This window comes from Thunnus thynnus, chromosome 3 (assembly GCF_963924715.1).
Source record: "Thunnus thynnus chromosome 3, fThuThy2.1, whole genome shotgun sequence".
In the NCBI taxonomy this organism is placed as follows: Eukaryota; Metazoa; Chordata; class Actinopteri; order Scombriformes; family Scombridae; genus Thunnus; species Thunnus thynnus.
In genome coordinates, this window is record NC_089519.1 from 31071444 (window position 1) to 31095509 (window position 24066).

General features: G+C 38.8%; 1 protein-coding gene across 1 annotated transcript; it reads left to right on the forward strand.

Moving 5' to 3' along the window:
• The first annotated feature begins 4295 nt into the window (after positions 1-4295).
• c1qtnf6b (C1q and TNF related 6b) lies at positions 4296-22621 on the forward strand. The gene is made up of 3 exons (XM_067585385.1): positions 4296-4427; positions 10924-11116; positions 17937-22621. Exons 2-3 carry the CDS (start codon positions 10936-10938, stop codon positions 18482-18484), a joined length of 729 nt encoding a protein of 242 aa, XP_067441486.1. The 5' UTR covers positions 4296-4427; positions 10924-10935; the 3' UTR covers positions 18485-22621.
• The last annotated feature ends 1445 nt before the right edge of the window (positions 22622-24066 follow it).

The following is a 24066-nucleotide window of genomic DNA, read 5'->3' on the forward strand; positions in this document are numbered from 1 at the left end:
TTCTTTTGCACTGGAACTGAGCTACCATGCTGCACCAAACAATTACCACCAACACTGTTGCATGGAAATAATAAAGTATCTATCTAAATTCAAAATATTCATCATCTGTTTGCCAGCGGGGCTGAGGATCACCCAGAGTACTAAATTATACTGTCTGTCAATACATGGTCCACCATAATGAATTTCTTTTCTCTGTCAAACCCTGATGCTGTGAATGCTGCAGAGCCCCCAAGTACAGCAGTACAGCTGCTCAGAGCAGCAGCTGAAGACTGTGGTTATAAAGTGTGAATGTAACTATGAAGATGAATCAGCCCCGACAAAGAGAGTGTTTATATGTAAAGAAGTACTGCCAAAGTCCAGATTGTCTCCTCATTCACCTCTTGTAGGGAAAAGCTGAGTCATTCCCTTCACATCTCAGGTTTGGGCAACCACAAGCTAAAACAAATAGCACAGAAATCACATTTCCAAGTGCTGCAAATCTGCTCAGCAGTGACAGAAAGACCCTCCACCTCATGGTCAGGTGTTTTTGATTGGTTTTCTGCACTTCACGTTGCTGGTTTGATGTATCTAAATGCATTTATTTATTGTGATTGATTTTAAGATTTTCTTAATATGAATATGCTTTAGGTTTCATGCCTTTCTGCGCCCAAGTTTCCAGTCTGGCACATAAAATAAAAAGAATTTAAACTTTTGAACTGTGCTCAGCAAAGCAGACAAAATAAATATGTCTAAATAAAGATGAATACTTTTCCAATGGAATTCAACTGACATTCCAACAACTGCTTTACATGCAGTCGGTGCTTGTGTGAAATTTTGCAAATTGATGTCAAATTGATAATTATATTATGTTTTATATTTCATATAAGAAAATAAGTTAGTCTGTTAATGACTTTGGTGATCTGATTACTTTATAGCACCCCTGGCACTTATTAAATAATTTGACATGTAATTGATGGATTGGTGCAAAATTTGGTACAGAACTTCATGGTACCCTGATGATGAATCCTTCATCCAGCATGATGACAAGTCCAAAACTGAAATGACTTGCCAAGTGAAAAAACATAATTTGCCAGTTCCTTAGATAAACTAACCTGAGCAAACAAACTGCCAAATATGATTAATGAATCAAAACCCCACCTATTAAAGCTTCACAGTGTCAAAAGAAATATGAGCCAGAGCAAAAAGCCATTGTGTCAGCTCAAATTGTGTTTGGGAAAACGATCCGGCTCCTCCCTGCATCAGTATGTTAGGCACGTACTGTAATAATACATATCGCTCAAAACTCTAATTATACAGTGTCACTTTAAAAAGGCTGCACAAATGTAGGCCCTTAAATCTAAAGGGTTCATAATAGCATAGTTAATACGTTGGCTTATATCATAGTTTATTTGATTCTGCTGCATTAATATAATAAGTAATTTATAGGAATTGTAAATAAGGGCTCTAGGCCATCAAGGACTCTGGATTGTTATGGCGCCTCAGGGCAGCTTCTCCTACATTAATCCTTAAAAGCAGTGAGGAACAGTAAGACAAATAGGTTTTCCCCATCTGTCAAGCTTTGTTAGGACATTCTGTCTTCACAAGGATAGAAATACATGCAGCTCCTACATCACACATAGAGATTTCCTTCTTCTTCTTCTTCTTCGTCATGTGCTTGCTCTACTTTGTCTTTTCACCCCTGTGGCATCTGGTTGACTGACTGCTCTCCAAGTTGAGCAGGCCGGCCGACAGGAAACAGAACAAGCAGAACACAGCCAAGACCCTGAGTGAAAGGAGGAAAGTCTGGGTGATGGATAGCAGAGGCAGAGGAGAGGGAGGGCTGTGAAAGTAGGGTAAAGATAGATCATGGGAAATTGCAGAGATGAAATATGAATAGACGTACACTAAGATAAGATTAACCAAAAATATATTGGTGTGAAGAAAATGTTATTGTTTTCTTCCTGTCATTTCTAGACTGGACTAGAATAGAAATCTCAACAGTGTCAACAGCACAGTCCCTCTTCGTACACTGTGAGCCCAGTACAGAAATTCACTAAGGCAGCGAGTCAGAAAAAAGTACAGTTGGTACCAAATGATCTTTACGAGGCAGCACAGGGTGTACTTGCTGTATAATTAACTGTTTTTATCATCACAGTAATCCTTCCATGTGGGTCTCAAGCAATGAGAGCTCTAAATGCAAGTGGGCTCCAGGCCAAGGCCACTAAAAAGGAGCGAGTGACTTTGTTCCAGTTTGACTTAGATCACAGCAGTCTGTTTATCAAACGGAATTTCCCCCCTCAGTTGATCTTACTGTACACTATAATATATCATCAGGAGATATTTATGATGGCAGTGGTGGTGGGTTTTCTTACTGCATTTCCCAGATTGCCTTTCAGCAAACCTCAGAGATTGTCAGAGGAAGCTATTCCCTTCATCTGAATCTTTTTGTATATGCCATGTTCACGTTATACGGGATTGATGGGAGAGATTGGTCATGTGAGAATAGAAATACTGTCCATCGACATTTAAGTCTAATTATACTGAATAATGATCTTAAGCTGATGTGAGGCATCCATATTTGTTTTGCTTCCAGTCAGATATATCAGAGCTTTCAGAAAAATCGGAGTTTCCAAGTCATATTTGCAACTTGGATGCTGATAAAAAAACACTTTTTACAGGTCAGAAACCTGTAATTACAATAACTCATTTCAATTCAATCAGTCCAGTGAAAGTTTCTCAGTAGGCGCATACACCTAAAAAGTTTTTGAGGCTTTTGTAGACCAATTGAGCATGCAGGCTAAATGCTTCTTCTGGCAGCACTAGTTCACTTCCCACTTTCTCCCTCGTGGGAAACTTTTCAAACACTGATGAATTCTGATAATACTACGAGTCATTTCAAGATATTTGTGATTTTTAGGCTGAAAAAGAAATGCCAATAAGAAGGGAAAGATAATTATTTTCTTGCCAGTATAATGCATTGTGTAATGTTGAGGCTATAATGCTAGCAGAGAAACAGTCTCTTCCTGTGTTTAATCCCAAAGGGCCAGAAACATGCAGTTTGTTACAGGAAGTGCATGCTTCATGACCCTCCTCTTTGTATGGCCCTGTTAATCAATCAGTTAAACACAGCTGTCATTTTATCAAAGTTTTGTTTTCATTTTAGTACGCCAATAAAAACGTACATGCTGAGTGTGCTCTGTGCTGCTGGTTTTATATTTCACAGCAACTGCATTTTACCAAGTAATGATTATTTTCTCTGTGCACATGCGAGGTCCACGTCTGATGGATACAGTGCAAGTATTTCATTGCAAGTTACAGTAAGTGAAACTTTTGATTCAGAAATTCTGTGTGAGAGAAACCAAAGTAAGTTTTGTGATCTGGGTGTGATAAATTGTATCTTTATTGCTCTACAAGCACATTATTCTTATGCTTTAGTAAAGCCAACTTTATCTATATAGCAGCCAATGACAACAGAAGTTATCTCAGGGCACTTTTCACATAAAGCAGGTCTAGACTGTACTCTTTAATTTACAGAGACCCAACATTCCCCCCATGAGCGAGCACTTGGCGACAGCAACAAGGAAAAACTCCACTTTAATGGGAAGAAGTCTCGAGCAGGACCGGATTCTAGGTGGGCGGCCATATGACTTGACCGGTTGGGCTGAAAGAGAGAAAGAAGGAGTGGGAGAGAGGAGAGAGAAACACAGAGAAGTATAACAACAATAACAACAATATCAAATAATCATGACATAACAACGGAGTCTTTCACCCACAGAGAGATAACGAATCAGCTGAGAGTGGAGAAAAGAGGACAGGTCTAATGATAGAGAAGAAGCTCCTACAGCGTGATTTAAGTACAACAGTGGGAGTTTATAAGAGGTGACATAATGAAGTTATTTTTGGCATGCAGAATAGGAAAGCACAGGACAAATGAAAGGAAAAGGCATTATTGCTATCCAGGATCTGAGTCATGGACACTGTAAAGTAAAATTCAGACAGAGAAGAGACAAAGGGAGACTCGACCTACATTCCTATTTGGGTGGTGACAGTTCCTTTCGTGCCACATTTGGCTCTCTGTTTTGAAACTTGTAAGTAAGAATGATGGATGTGGAGTATGTGGAGGGGGGGAGAACAGGAGGTGATCACAGGAGATGAGGGCACATAATTGGGGTACGAGGGAGAAAGACTTACTTTTGATGTTCTTTGATGAGGGAAGGTGGGTGTAAAGGTGTGTGTGTCCTGTGTGTGTGTGTGTGTGTGTGTGTGTATGTATGTGTGTGTGTGTGTAGAGAGAGAGAGAGGGAGGGAGAGAGTGTGTGTGTATGGGAGAGAGAGAGAGAGAGAGAGAGAGAGAGTGAATGAGAGAGCTTGCTCCTCAGTAGTTCCTCCTCTCACTCTTGACACCAGCACTCCGTTTTTCCTCCTCTGCTGTAGTGAAACTTCACCAGGTAAGAAAAGCAACCAGACACTCAGACATGATGTGACAACGACTTTATGACAGTCTGTCTCACGACTCTGCAAAATAATCCTCCGGAGTTTTAAAAAAAAAAGAAGACGAAGAACAAATACCCGGCGGCGCGTTTGCGTGCGTGCAGAGACGTGCAGGATTGAAGAAGTTACTCACAAGTCGCCAACTCAGCAGCAGTGTTTTTTTTTTTTTTTTAAGAAGTTACCTCGGCGTGCACGTTCTCACACGCGGCATGCGGTGTGTGTGTGCGTGCGTGTGTATGTGTGTGTGTGTGTGTGTGTGTGATTTATCCGGAGTGCAGTTGCATGCCAAACTGATGCTCTGGCGTTGTAGACGTGGCTTCCTAAATGATTTCATTATGGCTGTTGCATATGTGTTGTGGTTGGGCTAATGTCAGCAGTGTGTGTTCAGATCATTAGTGGTGTGTAACTGGGTGCAAACTGTGCACACATCTCTGAGGGGGTGCCCAGTGGTCTCTGGGGGGGGAGGAGAGAGGAGGTGAAATCATGCTATGATGTAATGGATTTAATTAGACTAACTTAGTTTCTGTCATACAAATACATGAGGAAATTTCCTGAAACTGCAAGTTATTAAGCCGCTCATGAAAATGTGTCAAATGTTTTAAGCTTTTCTGTTTTTGTGCTTGCACAATTTATAGGATGTTTGTTTATTTCATTGGTATTCAAATCAGTAGCTTTCTTTTTTTTTCTTCTTCTTTCTTGCACAAGCAGCCATGCATCCAGCAAATGCATTTAATCAGAGAGCATGTGCATGGACAATGATGGTGTGGGAAGTACAGTACCAGCAATGTATATACAGACAGGTGACAAATTAAAGGAAAACCAATACAAATCTGAATGCTAGACCCCCACAGTGAGGGGATCTGGTGGGGGGTATTTTGCTGGCATGGTTTCGGTCCACTTGTCCCCTTAGAGGGAAGGGTCACTGCAAATCAATACAAAGTTGTTCTGAGTCATCACTTTTATCCTATGATGAAACTTTTCTATCCTGATGGGAGTGGCCTCCTCCAGAATGACATTGCCCCAATTCACAGGACACAAGGGGTCACTGAATGGTTTGCTGAGTATGAAAATGATGTGAATCATATGCCATGGCCTTTGCAGTCACCAGATCTCAACCAAATTGAACAGCTATGGGAGATTTTGGGCTGACGTGTTAGACAGCGCTCTCCACCACCATCATCAAAACACCAAATGAGGGAATATCTTTGGGGCATTGTCATTCTGGAGGAGACCACTCCCATCAGGATAGAAATGTTTCATCATAGGATAAAGGTGATGACTCAGAACAACTTTGTATTGATTTGCAGTAACCCTTCCCTCTAGGGGTCAAGCATTCAGTTTTTTTTTTTAATTTGTTACCTGTCTGTATATTAACCAGTAGTTTAATGGATTATATTATTGCACATCCATATTATTTAGAATCAAGCACTGCGAACAGGTCCAACTGAGTGGACAGATGTCAAGAAATCAATGTTGTGGCACCACTTTGAAGTATACATCGATATGGGGAAAAAAAACCTCAGCACAAAATATTTCTGAGGATCATGGCTTCAAGGCATGAAACATAAATATGCAGAATCTTTTTGCAGGTTTTGCAAAAATCCCCTGCACTCCTATGCTATATTTTTAACAATAACTAATAACCAGTGTTATTTATATAATGGTAATTTCAGCAAATTAGTGCCTTTTCTGTCTCCAGGACATAGCATGCGTATATATGCATGAAAAGTATCTGTATAATACATTATATTATCAAGCAAAGCGTCCTGTACATTGTCCTAGTTGCAATTTGAATGTATATAATGTAAAACCTTAATAAAAACTATCTAGAACACTGAAAAAATAACATTTTAGCCCATCCCCACTCCCTAACACTACACTTCACCATGAAATATAATGATCAGAATCCTTCAGAAATCTTTTTATTTTTAATTATTTTGTGATTGTATTTCCCATTTAGACATAAAATACATTTTCTCATCAGAAAATTCATAATATGTGAGTTAAAATACACATTTTTAGTCATATCCCCAGGTTTTCCCTCAGTCCTGTTACCGTGACACATTCCCCCCTCTAAAAATTGCGGACACTCCACAAGTCACATGATCAATAGAAAGCAGCATCATTTGAGTCTCCTGAAGGCCATGGGAAGAACAAAAGTAAGTTCTCTCACTCTGTTTTCTGTATTTTTGATCATATTGTAAGTATGACTGAAAATGTCATTCTCAACATTCAGTCCTGTTACCTAAATTATTTCTCAATGTTATGTTGTTTTTTTTAAATATAGTTTTGATAAACCACTTGAAGTTGTTAAGGGTCCTCATGCTATTAGCACTGATGCAATGTAACTACATTTCATGTATTTACTAATGCTATGCTAAAAAGTCAGTCCTGTTACTTTCAGTCCTGTTACTCATATGAAGTATTTGTCATTTAGAAACCTTGTAAAAATAAATAAAATGGCCTGAGATTGACCATTACACATTTTGAATATTTAAACATTACACAAGACGTGTGTTATCAGATACAGTGCTAAAAAAAGATGAAGAATTTGCAAATGGCACCAATTTGGCAGAATGACTCATAACCTACCTGCTGCTACCTGCTTATTTTGCACTACTGTATATTGTATATTTTGTATGTTTTTACTGGTGTGTAGCGCTATGCATAGTGTATGTATTTTGCTGTACTTTGGGAGCAGTCCAAGACAAATTTCCATCGAGGTGGACAATAAAGTCAATCAATCAATCAATGAATCAAAAAAAAGAAAAAAAAAAAAGGAAAAGACAGAAAAAGCCATGATGTAGGACCCTGATGCTACATATTACTGCAGTCCCAGATGGGGAGTTGAGTGAAGCATATCATTTCTGCCATTTAATGCTCATGTTCATACCAACACACCAGATGGAGGTGCAGCAGTTGAAGAGATTTCATACATAGAGTATATGAAGTGTAAACACAACCTACACCAATGGAATGTGATTTACACGTAAGTCAATAAAAATCTAATTTCTTTCATTTCACCCATTGTTGGCCACCAGGGGCCAGAAATATAGAAGCAGTCTTCCCTCCTACATCATTATTGTTGTAATACAACTTTGTTCAACAAAGGTGGTTGATGTTGATTGGTTTCTGATTTTTGCTGACAGCAGTTTACCTTTTCCACCTTACAATGTTGAGCTTTTCTCAGTAACAAGTAGCGTAATGGATTAAAATTTAAAATTCAGTAATTAAATCATGGTTACTAATCCCAGTAATGATCTCTTAATTAAACATTTTGTGGGTCGACTTGTTTGCATCTTACAGGGAGTTTGATGGAGGGTTATTAACAGTAACTACTGTAATTACTTTTACTGCTGAGCAATGAATAAAGTAATGCAATTACATTTCAATGAGTAATATGTGACAAGTAATTGATAACCTTTTTCAACTAACTTTCCCAACATGGTTTAGTCATCTGTGAATCCCTGTTTACATCCTCTCACCTCAGTGCACCCATCAAAACCCATATGTTGCATTCAAGTGATGTAGGATTTACTGTAAAAATGAACCACCACAGGGGAAAACAGAGGCAACTAGAAGCAGTCAGGTTTTGTTTTGATGATTTAAAGCTTACAATATCTCCTCCCTATAGTTTCAAATACTGTTGACAGCTGTCCAAAATGATAAAAATATGTTATACTTATCCACACCAGTGCAAGAAACTCTCCTTGTTTTAACAACAAGATGCCATATTACCCTTCTTCCTACATGATATCAATGTCCTATTAGCTCTTGTTATTTTGATGGTTTGTAATGTTGACACCAAAGGAATTTGAGTTATCATTGCAAACCTGAAAAAAAAGAGTTTTACACATTCGGAAATGTATTCTCTGACATCTGACTGGCTGAGATAGTGAAGCGTATTCTGATAATAGCTGTTCAGATCATATTTTATAATCAGACACATAAAAATATTGAGGCAGAGTTCCAGTCATTTCATTTTTTTCGCAGTCATGCTCCATCCATCATCTCAAATCCTGTTAAAATTCACCCATCACTGTAAAAAAAAAAAAAAACCTCTGGGAATATCTCTGTTATCTCTCTCATGCGCCTCTTCTCGTTTTATTTTTTCACTCTCATCTTTCTCATATTTTTGTTTTCTCCTCTCCGTCTTACTTTTCAGAGGATTACTGCTACGGTTGTGAACTTCAGAGGCTTATGATGAAGATGGATGACAAAATATAGAGGGGGACAGAGAGAAATCAGGAAGAGATAGAAAGAAGGAAAGTGAGATGTACTGTAGACGGAGAAAGACAGACAGTAGAAAGATGCAATGGAAAAAGAAGGAGAGGACAGGATCGACAAGTCACACGACTGTTAATTTATCTGGTGATTGTTTTAGTTCAGTGTTTTGGTCGTCCTCAAACTCCACTCTCATCAACCTTGTTTCCCACAACAACCCGCAGCTGTTTTTCAGGAAATAAGCTCTGATAAATCCACTGTACGCTACCTGCCCAGCACCAAACAGCAGACGCACAAAGTTAGAGAATAGCTGGCAAACATAGTGAAACATCTGGCAGCTGAAGACCTCGGTATTTTTCTCAGGAGTTGGTGAAAACCAGAATAGAGATAAAAGGAAAGAATACTGGATTTATATTTGTCAGGTGACCAGAAATTTGAAGTAATGCCAACAGGATCTTTAAATAGGCAACTGTTCCCTAATATGTTATTCTTAAAAACTTTAAAATAGAGAAATATGTGAGAACTGTTGTCTGTCATCTTCTTGGAGTTCCTCTGCCCCCATGTGGACAAAAGAAATCATATGAAGCAGCTTTAATGATTTGATTTGGATGTTGTCCATTGTTTGTTATTGTATTAAAAGAACTGTCAGTCAATTTGGGAGAGATAAAAAGTTTTGTAGTGGAGTTTTAGTTTGCATTTGGCTCAAAATACTGTATACAGTTATTATATACATTAAAATTGCACATGTAATGACTTATATGGCAAATTATATACATTTAGTATGCTTAAAGAAATGCTAAGACATATTTAATTATTTTTTAACCAGCTGGGTTTAATGCCACATCATGGTCTTGTGTGATCCAGAGCTGGGAGTTCCATCCCCCTCCTGGATTATACATCCTAGAAACATGTGCACTCAGTTTACCATAAGGCTCTGTGGATCAGAGCATCAACTGAGCACCATATGTTTTGTGTTATGTAATGTTATGCTATGTGACACAGAAGGACGGACTAAAAAGCTTTCTGTAGCTATGGATTTTCACTCGACCGAGTTTCATTATCGCTAAATACAATTAAAAGCTCTCAAGGTAGTCAAATGACTACATTAAAAGTAAAAAAAAAAGATATTTTGTACTTCTATATGCAATGTTATTTAAGAAATTTTATTCAGAGGGAACAACAAGACACAATTAGTGTGTGTGCGTGTTGCACAGAAGAAGTGTGCCAAGAGTAACAGGTTCAGCAGCACATGTTGTCCTTGGAAATGTGTGTGTGAAAGTGTTTCTTGCTCTGAGCTCATGCAGAGAATATCAAAAGCTGCTGATGTTTTCATATCAAGTCAAGTCTATGTGTGTGTGTGTGTGTGTGTGTGTGTGTGTGTGTGTGTGTGTGTGTGTGTGTGTGTGTGTGTGTGTGTGTTGATGAGGAGCCACATACTTTTAAACCAACAGTTTTTTCTCCAGGGCTTATATTTCTTAATCCAAAACCTCTGGATCCTATATGAAAATTGAAGTTGTCTTCAAGATGCTGTATTTTCAGAAAGTTACTCGACATTGAAGTGTTGTATTTTCTTTCCTTTTTCCCCTTTTGCTTGTTTGATGTATCCCATTTTTTATTTTTTCTTGTGGAAACCTTTCAAAAAACGTCACATAATTGTTGTGAAGATGAGCACATTGATCCCTAGGTAACTACTTCACTGAGACATTTCCATGACTTCCACTGCACTCGTTATTCAAACAGCAATATATCTTGGCTGCATTGCATTATGGTCTATTAAGCCAACTGTCATTTGAGAAATTGGTATGTCTACTACTTTTTTTACAATGGATTTTTCTTTCTATGTTTTTCCTGTTGCACACAAAATAATGAGTCTATAGAGAAAACCAACAACAACCAACAGAAAAGAGGATTATTGTCACTGTTTTCAACCTTTGAGAATTATTTTACCGTCAAAATACCATAGAAATATTTTGAATTGCTGTCATGTCATCTATGATTGAACTTGAAATACACCACCAAACAACTAAATTGGCCCAAACTGTTTCAGTTTTTTCATGACTTTTTTCTGGAGAAACTTAAAACTTGTATTTAATGTGTGTTAAAATGGATTTTAGAGTCACATAGAGCCAATGAAATCATGATTCTGCCCTTGCTTTATTTGAACAAACATTTAACTTCACCCCTATAACTTTTTAACTCCTCTTACTTTTTCTTCCATTCCACTCGTAGGTTGTGACAGCCATGTTGGCAGTGTGTTTGAGGCTGCTTTTGCTCCTCCCCCTGGTTTGCTGTGTCCCCCCCCTCTCCAGACCTCCTTCCAGACTCTGCAGACGTTGCTGCGATCACTCTGAGCCTTCAGCAGCTGCGGCCCAATACCAGATGCCAGAGGTCCGCACTGTCATCAACATGACCATCCTCAAAGGTACCAGAGCCTTGATTAGCTTCTGTCAGCTACTGAGTACTGCTCACTTCAACCTGTGTGCAGTTTAAGAAGCACCACTTTAAGTTAAGCTGTACATCCTGTCCGTTTGGCAAGTCGTCAGTTTTCGGTTTCCACGTTCTTCCTTTGTTTCTTGCAGAATACAGTAGAATATGGAGAGTCAGCCTTTATCATTGGTTTATATGTCTGTATTTAGCAAAAAATACAGTCTTTGTTGAAAAGGTTGCATGTTCATTCACCAAAAACAATATATCCTAGAGTATTTGTGTCACTGTCTCCCAGCTACATTCCCTTAATCGTGTCACCGCTTCCTCTTTTCCAGATGGTTGTGTGTCTGGCAAGGCTACTGTTAAATCAGAAGAGTAATCAAGCTGTATATGTTATAATGGAAAAGTGTTGCTGAAGTGTTACCATGCGTTGATGGTTAAGTAGGAATGAGACAAAGTATAAAAGCGAGACTCCTTTGAAAAGGAAATTAGACACTCCACCGAAAGAAAAAACCTGGAACCACTTTAAAAATCAACCTCTATTCAACAGACAGGAAACAGATTGCCAAGTATGAACAACTTTTACAGATTATGACAGCATCTGTCATAGAAAATGCATATCAACATCTGAATTTTTGTAAGCCATGCAGTGAAGAAATTTAACTAGTCATGGAGAATAGCTTTCATTTTATTTGGCAAATTCCAGAAAACACATCCCTTCTATTTAAATGCATACAGCGGAAACTGAGTACAAAAAATAAACCACCTTCACCTTCAATTCATTTGTTTGCAATCTGTCGAAGAATATCATCTGCATACACACGCCTGTATCAACACAACATAAAGGGAAGTAGCAAAATGGGTAGTAGAGGTAGATGTAGAGGTCTTCAAGGGTTCACATTTTTGGATCTGATCCGAAATGGGCCTAAAGGGTTTCCTGAACCCAACGTATATGAATTCATTTTTTAAAAAAGGGATCCAATGACCCAAACCCAGTCCAAAGAAGAAGATATGATGAGTAAAAACTACCAAATACCAAATACAGAAAGAACACCAACATTGGCAGCACCATGATGCATCAGGACAATGGCTGGATTAGCAATCCAACCCATGTGTGGTTACTGTTAGTTTATTATCAATAACTTAGTGGTAATGTGATCAATTGTAAATTTGTTTTGTAATAACATTACAATATAAACTTGGATTTAAAGAGCCTTAAGGTGGCCGCTAATCTTGAGGCTCTATGTTAAAGGTGACATATCATGCTTTATGTGATTGTATGTTATTTTTATATTGTTATGATGTCGGATGTCTATGTTATATATGGTCAAAAGTCCAAAACTTGAGGTGAACGTATTTAAAAAATTTTCCCTGCAAGTCAAAAGTCAGGGCTTCAGCCTGCCCTGAATGCTCCGTTTGAAATGTTGCCTCTACTTCCTCCTTGTGATGACATCAGATTGTTCGTGTGTGCCCACAAACGGTCGTCCGTTGGTAGCCTTTGTTGCTAAGGTTGTTCCACAATGTAATCTCACATATTTTGGATTGAATTCTGGCAACAATCCTACTATTACTGTTTGTTTAGCCAAGGGGCAGCTTCTGAGAGCTAACCAATTAAAACAGAGTGGGCTCATTGGGAGGGGCGCCTTAAAGAGACAGGAGCTAACATAGCCTGTTTCAGAAAGAGGCTTAACTGAGGGGCTGCATAAAGAACCAGTATAAGATAAATGAGGAGTTTTTTAAACTGTAAATCATGTAAAGTTATTCCAATAGAGCCCCAGAATATAAATATAGACCTGGAAATGTGCATGATCTTAAATATTTGGTGATGTTATGCTCAGCTGGAGTGTATTTCTAAATCAATTTGTGTTAAATCAAATAATCACAAACAACAGCAAACCCAGAGCTGGATGTTCAGGCGTAGGAATACTGGCTGGTTTGTAGTAAAACATCTGATTTTTTCTCAAACTTTTGGTTTTGCCTGAAACAACAATTTTTTTTCCTGTGGTTATTTTTACTCACTTCATGATCAGAGTTGATCCAAGTTGATACTCAATCAGGTATCAAACCTATTAACACACTCTGAGCCAAGACCAACAGTCATGTTTTTGACAGCTTATATGAATTACTGCTTTGTAAATCAGTGAGGAAGTCCAATTGGGAAAACAATTGTGTCTAGTTGAGTGTGTGTGTGTGTTCGTGTGACTTTATTTGTATGTGCAAGTATGTGTTTAAACTTTGGTGAAACAGAGAAATAGTGATAGAAAAATGTGATGAAAGAAAGAGATTAAGAATACAAGGATTTTATATCCAGGAGTCACGCCATCACAGCTGGAGAGGGTTTCGTGAGAACATACAATAATTAATACCGAAGTCTTAGTGGCCAACTTGAAAAGTGTGGTCCAAACAATGTGTCATCACTCTGTTGTTTTATGTGCCGGTCCTTTGATAGCTGGACATTCCAGGTCTGTTCTGACCCACGATCAACCCCCAAACCAGTCCAACCGCTGAACCAAGAAAAGGAAAAAAATCTCATTTTTCTCTCTCACTCTCTCTCACACAGGCATGCAAACACAATGCATGCACGCACATATTTTTAGGTAATTAAGGCCCTTTACTGCAGAACTCAGGAACTTTTCCATGGAAGGGACCAAAGTCCAATTTTGAGTTCTTGGACACAAATCAAAAGCCAAAAAGTCTTTGCGGCTGAAGTAGAACTTTCCACATGGCCATAAACTAACTGGACTCTGCAGTATCAAAAAAATGATGGTTGATGATGGTGATTGACACAATGTAGACACACATATGGACCAAGACGTATGCAGCCCTAAGAGCCTGCACACCAAAACTCAGTTTAAACCTTTACTGAAAATTGAATGATTAAATTCATGGTTTGTCAAAATGATATTATTTGACACTCAGAAGCCAGTGAGAGATCAAGCAAACGCAAAATATACTCTAGGAACTATTGCAGTTATTTATTTTTTTCAAGGTCCTTGATTACTTCAAAGGAAAAGGGTCTTTGTTTCAGAAGAAATAGGATAAAACCGATCTGTTTCTGAGAGCTGTCAACCCCTGAGGCTGCATTTTGTCCCACATTGTTGATTCAAATGAAGCAATAAAACAGAAGTGTTGCTGAATCGCAGCTGTGCAATGATGGAGGTCTCGAAAGGCGCTCATGTAAGATGTCAGTGTGAAGTCAAAGTTTTAGATGTTGTGTCAACTCCTTCTCTTATCATCTCTTATCTTATCTTATCCATGGCTTACGGTACAGACACACAGACTCCGGCGATGACGGATCTGGATGCACCGGTCCACTGAACTCTGTGGCCAGTGGGTGATGTGGTGGGTGACGTATTGCGAGTTTGGCAGTGTTTGCTTTTTGCTCTGCCATTGTCAATATGGTGGCTGCATCACAAATAATTTTACAGCTAAATAGTATGTTAAAGTATGTTTCTGAAAACATTTGAGGCTAGAAACAGGCAATGCAGTAATATATTGATTCATAATTGATCAGCATGGCCTGAGTTTTATGAGCCATCCGCATTCCGCTGGACGGACCTCATTTGCATAAAGTTGAGGTCGAGTTGTGACTATGCAAATTCAGATACAGTTGTTGGTCCGTCAACATGCTGTGCAGTATCCATCATGCACCATCATACACAGCCAGATCTCCTGCTCTCCATAGAAAATGAATGGGATCCGTTGACTTGACATCCATCAACGGATTCGGTGTGTCTGCACCTTTAGGGGTCATCCCAAGATCTGAGTGTGGAACTTCAGTGACATGATGCCAAATGGTATCACGTATGGTGGGGTGATGGTTACCTCTGTCTACATTCAAAGATGGTCTTAATCTTTCTCTGAACTTGCTTTGACTCCTGATCAATGACGAGGCAATGTCTGTTTTTAGTGTGTTGATCACAGACAGCTGATGTTGCCTGTTTCTGGTCCAGAGTCCGTGCTGTTTCACAGATGTAGATTCAGTCTTAAGGGTATACCAGTAGAGTTTGTATGCTGTATGTACAATTTTGTTCATTTTTTTAATAATCAGAATAGACTGATATATTTTTAGAGGCTTTTGGCAAAACAGTTTGTTGGTTATATTACTGTGATACGTGAGTTTACAAACAGCTTCAATCATCATCATGATGCTTTGTCTTTTTAAAAAGTGAGATCCAAAATAGCGCCAGATCTTGGATTTAAACTTGACAGATGTTTCTTGTGTTCCTGCTTTTCCGTTTTGTCCATCTGTACACAAGTGTGAGATGTTTTAGTCCAGAACCTTTAGCACTTTGACACTTCAACTAAAATATTGGCAACGTAACTTCCATATCTGGAACCATTTTGTTGTTTTACAGCATATTTGTCTTGTCCTTTCAATGCAAATAACAGATCCAATAAAGACAACGTGATGTCACATTTAAATTAAACAGAATGTCGTGTTTTAATCCAAAGAGCCAGCGCTTTTCTCTAGCCTTTTTTTGTTTCACTCATGCAGAGTGGAATCAATGATGGATGAAATAGATATGCAATTTTCACTGTCTCAACATGTACATTTGCAGTGTAGCCATGGGGCATATTGGGTATTTTGAAAAATATTGTGAATAACCAGCCCAGTTAGAAGAAATGAGGCATGTTGATGGTAAGGGACTGAACCAGAAAATAAGCATTAGTTGTTTCAAATGTGCTCCAGGAATTTATTGGACATCACAAAGTGGTATCTAACACTGTATGAAGGTGGTTATTGCTCTTGTAAACACTAAGAAATAAAAAAGAAAATGCAGAATGTAAAGTTGACACATCAGTCCCATATATGGTCATCAAGCATAGAGGTGGTGCTAAGCTGTTGTTTGTGGAAACTACTATAACTGTCCTCTTTCTGTTGACACTGGTCACAGCTGGACAGATCGTTGTGGATCTGTAGAGAGGGATCACTGGTGTTTACCTCAGGTCTGCAGGAAGTGTTGGTCACGCTGTGGAGCAGACAGCGAGGGCAATGCTGTGGCTTCTTCCTCTGTGGTTTAACCAACCAAGAAGTGTTTAACTCATGACCACATTAGGACCTGCCTGAAGGGATCTAAGTAAAACAACATCCCGGAGACAACATAGCAAGACTTTTTGAAGTCAAGTCTGTTGGCTGCGTCGCTTCTGTTTGAATTTACCCAGATGATTCGGGTTAAAGATGTTATGTTATGCCTCAACTGCAAATCACTAAAACTGTCTTACTTTTAATACAACACTTTCAAAAGGCTGTTTTACTTCTTAGTTTATTTGCTTCTGTTTATTATTAAGGGGATGTTTGCTTAGCTCCCAGGCCTTTTTTGTACAGCTGCTTCATAGTGATATGGATAATGAAGTTTATAAAAGCCTGTAAGCATTGTCACTGGATTTCATAGCACAGCACTGGCAACAACAGCAACACTCCAAACATTCACTTAAACAGAGATGTTTCACTTAGGAGTGGTAAGAGAGGCTTATTAATCATTTTTAGAGCTTGCCGTCAAGTCTCTTATAATTTTAAAATCCGGAGATGTTAGGTTGTTGTGGCGGAAAACTGCCACATGTCACAGAAGCAGGATATAAACTGTAAACATGAGCTAAAAAAGGAATAGTTCAGCATTTTGGGAACCACAGTTATTCACTGTGTGTTAGATGAGAAGATTCATATCACTCTATGGAGCTAGAGCTGGGAGTTGATCATCTTAGCTTAGCATAAAGACTAGAAGCAGAGGGAAACAGCTATCTCTGTCCAAAGTATAGCATATGTGAAGTAGACTGTAGAAAGTAAATGAATGGAAATGCCTGAGTAAATAAGCGGAGAGACATTATGAATGCAGATGCTTCTGCACGGGGCATGCAGGGTCACTGAATGGTGAGATGAGGATGAAAATAGTGGTGCTTATCTTGATTACATGTGCTACAGTGTTCCAATCTGTTGAACTCAGAGTTTATCATCTGTATGAAATTGCTGTTTTGACGCTTAAAGTGTATAATTTTGAAACCAGACTATAATTCTCCCGTATGAGATTTGTTTTTGTTTTTCAGCCAAGTGCTTTCAGCCAGGAGATTTCTAACTTTCAAAACTCACCTTTTATCCTTTCTCTCTCTCTCTCTCTCTCTCTCTCTCTCTTTTTTTTTCTCTCTCCACATTTTGGCATTACATAATCTTTCCTGAAGACTTTAGAAGAATTAAATTACATCACTGTTATTGCAGTTCCTAGTGCTCCACAGTTGAGCTCAATAAAGGTCACAGATTATTTAAATGATTCAGCATTTAAAATTTCTAGCACTTGAATACAACTCACATTTTTCAGCAGACCCTCCTTACAAACTTCTTTTAGAACATCTTGTGTTACAGTCCAAGAGAGGCTTAAAATTAAGATAAATACAAGTTTAGATTTATAAGCAGGATTTAGAGTTTCAGATGTGAAGGTCTTGCAGCATGTTGTTGCCAATTCTGGATTTGAAACCATCATAAAAGAAAAAAGCTTAATGGTATTGTGTGACAAAACGATCTGTCCTGCACTAAAAGCCCGGATAAAGGCTTTGACCTGTTTTCTTTGTAAGAGCTGCACTCGACTAAATGGCAAGATCACCTCTGTAAATCTGCAGTGTTCTTCATGTTCTTAGAAATTTGAAGTTACAGCCGCTCTGGCCAATCATGTAGTCTGGACCATTCTTGAAAAAAAGACATATTAAGTGCTGAAATATTTAAATATCCTTTATACACCCAAGTTAAATAAAATAAAATAAATCCAGATTAAGTGGATGTTTCCGTCTGTGCTGCTAACCTGGCTTTCCTCTCATCCCTGCAGGTGATAAAGGGGACAAAGGGGATAAAGGTACACCCGGCAAACCAGGTCTGGAGGGACCCCACGGGCACCGGGGACCCATGGGCCCTAAAGGCAGCAAAGGCCAGGCAGGAGCCCCAGGAGACGCCTGCAAGATACCTCACTCTTCCTTCTCAGTGGGACGTCGCAAGTCCCTGCACAGCGTGGACTACTACCAGGCTCTGGTGTTCGACACGGTGTTCGTCAACCTCCACGAGCACTTCAACATGTTCAAGGGCAAGTTCTACTGCTACGTGCCGGGGATCTACTTCTTCAACGTCAACATCCATACCTGGAACTTTAAGGAGACCTACCTCCATCTGATGCACAACGATAAGGAGCAGGTGATCCTGTACGCTCAGCCCAGCGAGAGATCCATCATGCAGAGTCAAAGCGTCATGCTGGATCTGGCTCTTAATGACGAGGTCTGGGTCCGACTCTACAAGAGGGAGAGGGAGAACGCCGTTTACAGCGATGACGTGGATGTTTACATCACCTTCAACGGGTACCTGGTGGCACCTAGCGTCCAGTGAAAATGGACGGGATGAGGGATGAGTGGAGTGGCAAAATCTCTGTGTCGGATTATTTCGTCTTTTTTGCCGTGGATACTGCTTTATGCCAAGAGAGGAGAACTAATACATGACATTACAAGTTTGGTGCTTATTAAATATTCATTCCATCCGGGAGAGGAACATACTGTGTTTTCTTAAATGAGGACTTCCCTTAAAAAATCTTAAAACCAAAAGGAACCATAATATAGTGAAAGGTAGCACAGCACATAATTAGGAAAGAATGTCATTACTTCCTTTGCACTAGAAAAAACTGTTGTACAAAGTAAATCATTTTTCCTACTCCTGTGCTGTGCTAGTTTTCCCTCTTGGATTACTCCTTTCAGGGACTTTGTGTAAAAACACAAGTTAAATCATTTATCAGGAATCATAAATCTGTGTAATTACTTTATATATCTGTACTATGACGGTTCTAAACGTGCATAGAGTTTCTGTCAGATTAAAATGTGTTCAGACAGATTGCTGTCTTTAACAAATGTTTCCTTTGTGCCTCTCAGAAGAACACTTAGCTTTAAAGGGTTTGTTCCCCTAAATTGCAAAAACACATTCTCCCACTAACCCCTAATGGTGCAGATAGTTTCAGTTTTATTTGCTGAAGCGTTGCTGAAATTTTTCCCACCACCTTGATATAATAGTGCCACACAGCGAAACATTAAAATACTGCAGGAAATTTGAAACCATGCCCAAAACCTCAGAGCGCGGCCTTGCATGTTTTCAAGTTTGATGTGAGGATGTTCCTATTGGTCCCACATGAGTGTAGGAGTAAGGATGTTGTCTTATCCTGTTTCGCTGACCTGGAGGAAGTGGTTTCACTCACTGTCCGTCAAACGCCCAGCAATAGTGACTGTTTCAGGAAGGCCTCTTCTGGCATAGGCCTGCTTTTCTCTGGAGCTTCTCTTCTCAGTTCAGGTTTTGTTTTATGGTTCAAGACATTGATGGCAAAACATTAAACTGATACATAGTCTAAAACATTTAATCAAACACTTCATTCTCTCTGTATTATCTCGACATTGCACACCTCAACATCTCTACCGTCGCTGATGTCTTCGAGGTGTGTGGTGGCTAATTAGAAGTCAGACCCTTCTTTTCATGTGCAGCGTTAATTCCAACTTTTGAATCTCTTCCTACACACACCCTAATCTACTAAACTAAAGGACTCAATTATAGAGATGAAACGAAATTTTGTTTGGGGTGCTGAAAAAAAAAAGCTAATCTCTTTCCGTGATGTGGTTACTCTGGAAAATCTGCACCGTCAATAGTTTTTATTGGAACTATTTTCCACTGAAGAAATAGTCTCAATGAAAACTGTGTTGAATCTCTAAACACCAAAAATATCTGCATAGGTAGGTTTAGGTGGAAAACATAACACTTTTTTGTGATTTGGGTGAACTGACTCTTTAAACATGAACATTTCCCAACATATTAAAATGAAATTTTAAGGTGCTTTATGACAAAATGCAGGGATGCATTAGGATTTAAAGATTTCATATTATGTAGTCTTACAGAGACTCCAAACTGCAGAGCAGTTTATGTAAATAGCTGTATAATAACTGTCTTTATAGCTTAAATCTGTGCTTCCGCTCATGCTGTTGGGACTGGACTATACTGTATATGTTTGTGTGTGTTTGTATATGTTAACAATATTCCCTCCTTTAAAGCATTGCTAACCAAATCTGTCTTTGTTCTGTTTGTTCTGTAACCTAAAAGTTTTCATATATTTCACAAAATCATGAGCCTTTACAAAAAGGTCACTTGTTTAGCCACAAAGCACTTGCACATTGTCATTTCTGCAGGAGAATTTTCTCTACCCTTCTAATTCTTTACAAATTACACCATGCAACATAGGACTTGGCTCACAAATAAACCGCTCAGTCCTATGAGGACATGGTATTTGAGATTTAACCCCCAAAATTGGCTAACTCTGTAAAACAAACAAACAAACTAGCAAACAAAAAACCCAGCTCAAACTGTCAGAGACAGAGATGGGTCTGCAGCATGCCAGCTCCATCTGTTTGGCCATATCTCTCCCATTAGCTGTAATACCGTCCCCAGGGAGGTTTTGCTAGAGGAAAAGCAGACTGCAGTGTTGTAAATACTTTAAGCCTTGAGTGGAGTTCTGAAAAGCTCTATTGGGAAACAAAGCAGGACATCTGAAGAGTTTCCTGAATTGCCAGCCCAGACTGGTGGAGGCTGTTCCAGCATGGACAGTAGACAAGCTCTTAGTTTGAATAAGAACTGGTTGAACCAGCATTTCACTTGACCTAGTTTAGGTTTGTCTTAGTTTTATCATTAAAAACTTGACAAGTGAAGTGAGCAAACATGAATCAACAGATTTGTGCAGGTGATAAAAAACCACTCCACCTAAAAAACAATGAAATGCAACATTAGAGTGCAAAGTGTTGGAAAACAATGACAAAAAAATGCATCAAGGGAACAAAATGAATTGAAACCAAACATGACAAAAATCAACCTTTAAAAATAAATTAATAATAATAATAAATCATCGTAAAACAAGTGTATGTCCAAATCTTTTCAACATATTTGTGCTCTCTTTGTTGCTCATTGAAAATAACAAGTGCACTTTAACACTCAGCTTCGACGATCAGCCTAATTAACTCAACTTTTACAAGACTGCTGAAAACAACCAGCCAGGTTCAGGCTGTTTCACTTGTTCCTATTAAACAATAAACAAGTGGCAAGTGCTAAATTCACTTTCAATTATCCCTGCTGGGTGTAAAACACTGGCTAACAAAGAGAATAGCAGGATTATTGGTACAGTCGTTGTCTCCCATAAGCATTTCAACGCTCAGCCTGTGCACAGGGATGCACAGATATTAAAGGATGGGTTCAAGTCTATCTTAAAACAATAGTCAGGTGTCCATATGAGCATTGATACAGGTTTTTCTTGCTGTAATCATTCCTCTTGCTCACACTGACCATTAGAAGATAACTTCCTAATGCTCTTTCGATGTATGTGATGACAAAATTCAGTCTTCGTTTTGTGAAAAGATGTATTCTAAAGTTTTTCTGAGGCTACTATGAAGCTTCATCCACCCGGATTAGTAAAATCAACGGGATATCTTCAAAAGTTACAGTTTGATTTGACTAATTTGGGTGACTGAAGCAGATCTGTAAAAATCAGATTTTGGCAGATGCTATTACCCAAAGCAACTTAACATAAGAACTTTCAAACTTAACATGAACAAGAGCTATTGCAAGAGGTATCGCAGCTCTCCCAAACACTACACTTCAGCACATGTTGTTTGTTAGAAATGAGAAGTACTTGTCTTGTAAATGAAAATGACAGTATTAATCCTATTTTAACTATGAGTTTCCTGCCAACTGCCTGTCCTTGGAGAAACATACTAGAAATCTGACAACTGCAGGGCCAGTGCTCTTTACTTTTCTTGTCTTTTGATGCCTTTGAGCAAAGCAATCCCTGTTCACAACCCTTAGTTAAACCGGTAAATGATATTCTTCTCTGAGGTCACGTAGAATGAATTATCCAATTAGGCTTCGATCAACTTTACAATACTACAAGTTATATGAAATGTTTGTAGCAGTGTTATGTTTATTTTCCTGTCAGGTTAATCACTTTCTCAGCTGCCCAAAATGATTCCCAGAACACCTTGAGGGTCTTTCCTAACCTCTTCCTGGGTGTCCTCTTACTCCCACATTCACCAGTGAGCAATTTTGATGAAGGATCTTTGTGTTTGGACAGGTTGTAGGCAATGCCAGAGGCTTCAACTGCATCTGTGCTGTGGTCTCATGGTTAAACACATAGTTAAACACATCATACTTTTACACTGCTTTGGTATTATGTCATTTTGATGGCGACTAAATGGGTACTGTTAACTGGAAAATAATGAAATTACCATTTTTACCAACAAGGGAAAATGCAATGCAATGCAATAAAATAAAAACTTACAACAAATAAATTGTTAAAAATGTAGTTCTTCAACTAAAAGTTGAAAAGAAGTGGGCCTTAAATCACAGTAATCAAATCCACATTCATTTTGCACATGTTCATGACATAAAATGTGGAGATTAAAGGAATAGTTGGACAATTTGTAACATGCTTTTTCACTTTCTTGCCTATAGACTTAGATAAGAATATCAATTCAGACTATTCTGACTGTTGTCTAGACAATTTTTTGGCACTTAAGCCCATGAAACACCACAACTTCAGATTTAATATGTATTAATGAGCTTAAGAGGTGCTGGTAGGCAGTTTTTGTTATGGTTTCCCCCTGTTTCCAGTCTTTTTGCTAAGCTAAGCTAACTGCCTGCTGGTGGTAGTTTCATATTTAATATGAGCAATCTTTTCATTCTTGGCAAGAAAGCAAATAAGCATATTTCCTAAAATGTCAAACTTCTCCTTAAAGGAAGCATAAAATTCAGATTGGAAGCTAAACTATGACCGTCTCTTCTTAGCCACAAAACTTGAACCGACGACCCTGTTCCCTCTTATCAATAAATACTCTTCTCTTGACTTGTTGATCACAGGACCGAAGTGAAGCCCGCTTTATACTGCCTGACTCACTGGAAAGGAAGACTGAAGGCTGGAGAATTTCCCAAAGAATAAACCTGGATAACAAGAGCCACCTGTAAAGGAAAGTAAAGCAACTTCAAAACAGACCAGAAGATATTGGACATGGCAAAAAAAGGAAAAACTGGATTATAAACTATGATCCTGTCTAATGATCCAAAACTAACACATTCCTCTGTAAAAAAAATAAAAAAATAATGGATCTGATCTCAAGATTTACAACTCAGTAGATACCTTGCTGATAAATGCAGTATCATTGCTGTGAGGCCTCTGGCATTCCAGCGTCTCTCTAGTTCTGCAGTTATGTAAGTGATCAAGTGGAGGGAAAATTGGAGGGTGGACCTGGAGTAGTGTGGGGAAGGTTGTGATAAATGTTATGAGACTATGAAGACAGGTTAAAGACAGTTTTATTTAGGTTGGGGAGTTTGAAGGCTGAGCCCCGAGGATAACAGCTGTTTTCAGGGATGACTGAACCGAAGCCCGTTTTCTCATACATCAGAAACAGGAAGCAGGGCAGAGTGCCGAGGCAGCGCTCTCCTAATTACAACCACATGACCTCTGACCACACTCATCTGTCAGAGGGAGACAGGATTGAGGTGTAGATGGAGAAAAAAGAGGAAGGGGGGGGGATAATGGAGAAAAACAGGTAGGAGCAAATGAGCGGCTGGGAGGTTTATGGAAAGAAAAAATAATGAAATTGGAAGTTGAATGAAAATGCTGCATGTTTGGCAAATCAAAGGTCGCAACTTGAAACACTTGAAATCACAAATTACAACTCTTTAAAACAGAACACCCCAAGATATATGATATAAATCTCCAAAATCTACAGTTACTACTCAATCTACCACCGCTATATAAATAGAGCAGACAGGAAGGCCTGCTGAGGGAGAGATCCAAAGTAAGCAACATAATTTCTGAGGGTTGGAGAGTTATACTCCTTTCAGATGAAGTGGACTTGCTGCAGTGCGTATGTGTGTTAGCTAATGGAGACTGAGAC

Excerpts from the sequence above, each read along its gene's own strand:
- c1qtnf6b (XM_067585385.1), top strand. The coding sequence starts at position 10,936 with ATGTTGGCAGTGTGTTTGAGGCTGCTTTTGCTCCTCCCCCTGGTTTGC. Across the intron at positions 11,117-17,936 it reads CAACATGACCATCCTCAAAG|GTGATAAAGGGGACAAAGGG; the intron begins GTACCAGAGCCT and ends TCATCCCTGCAG.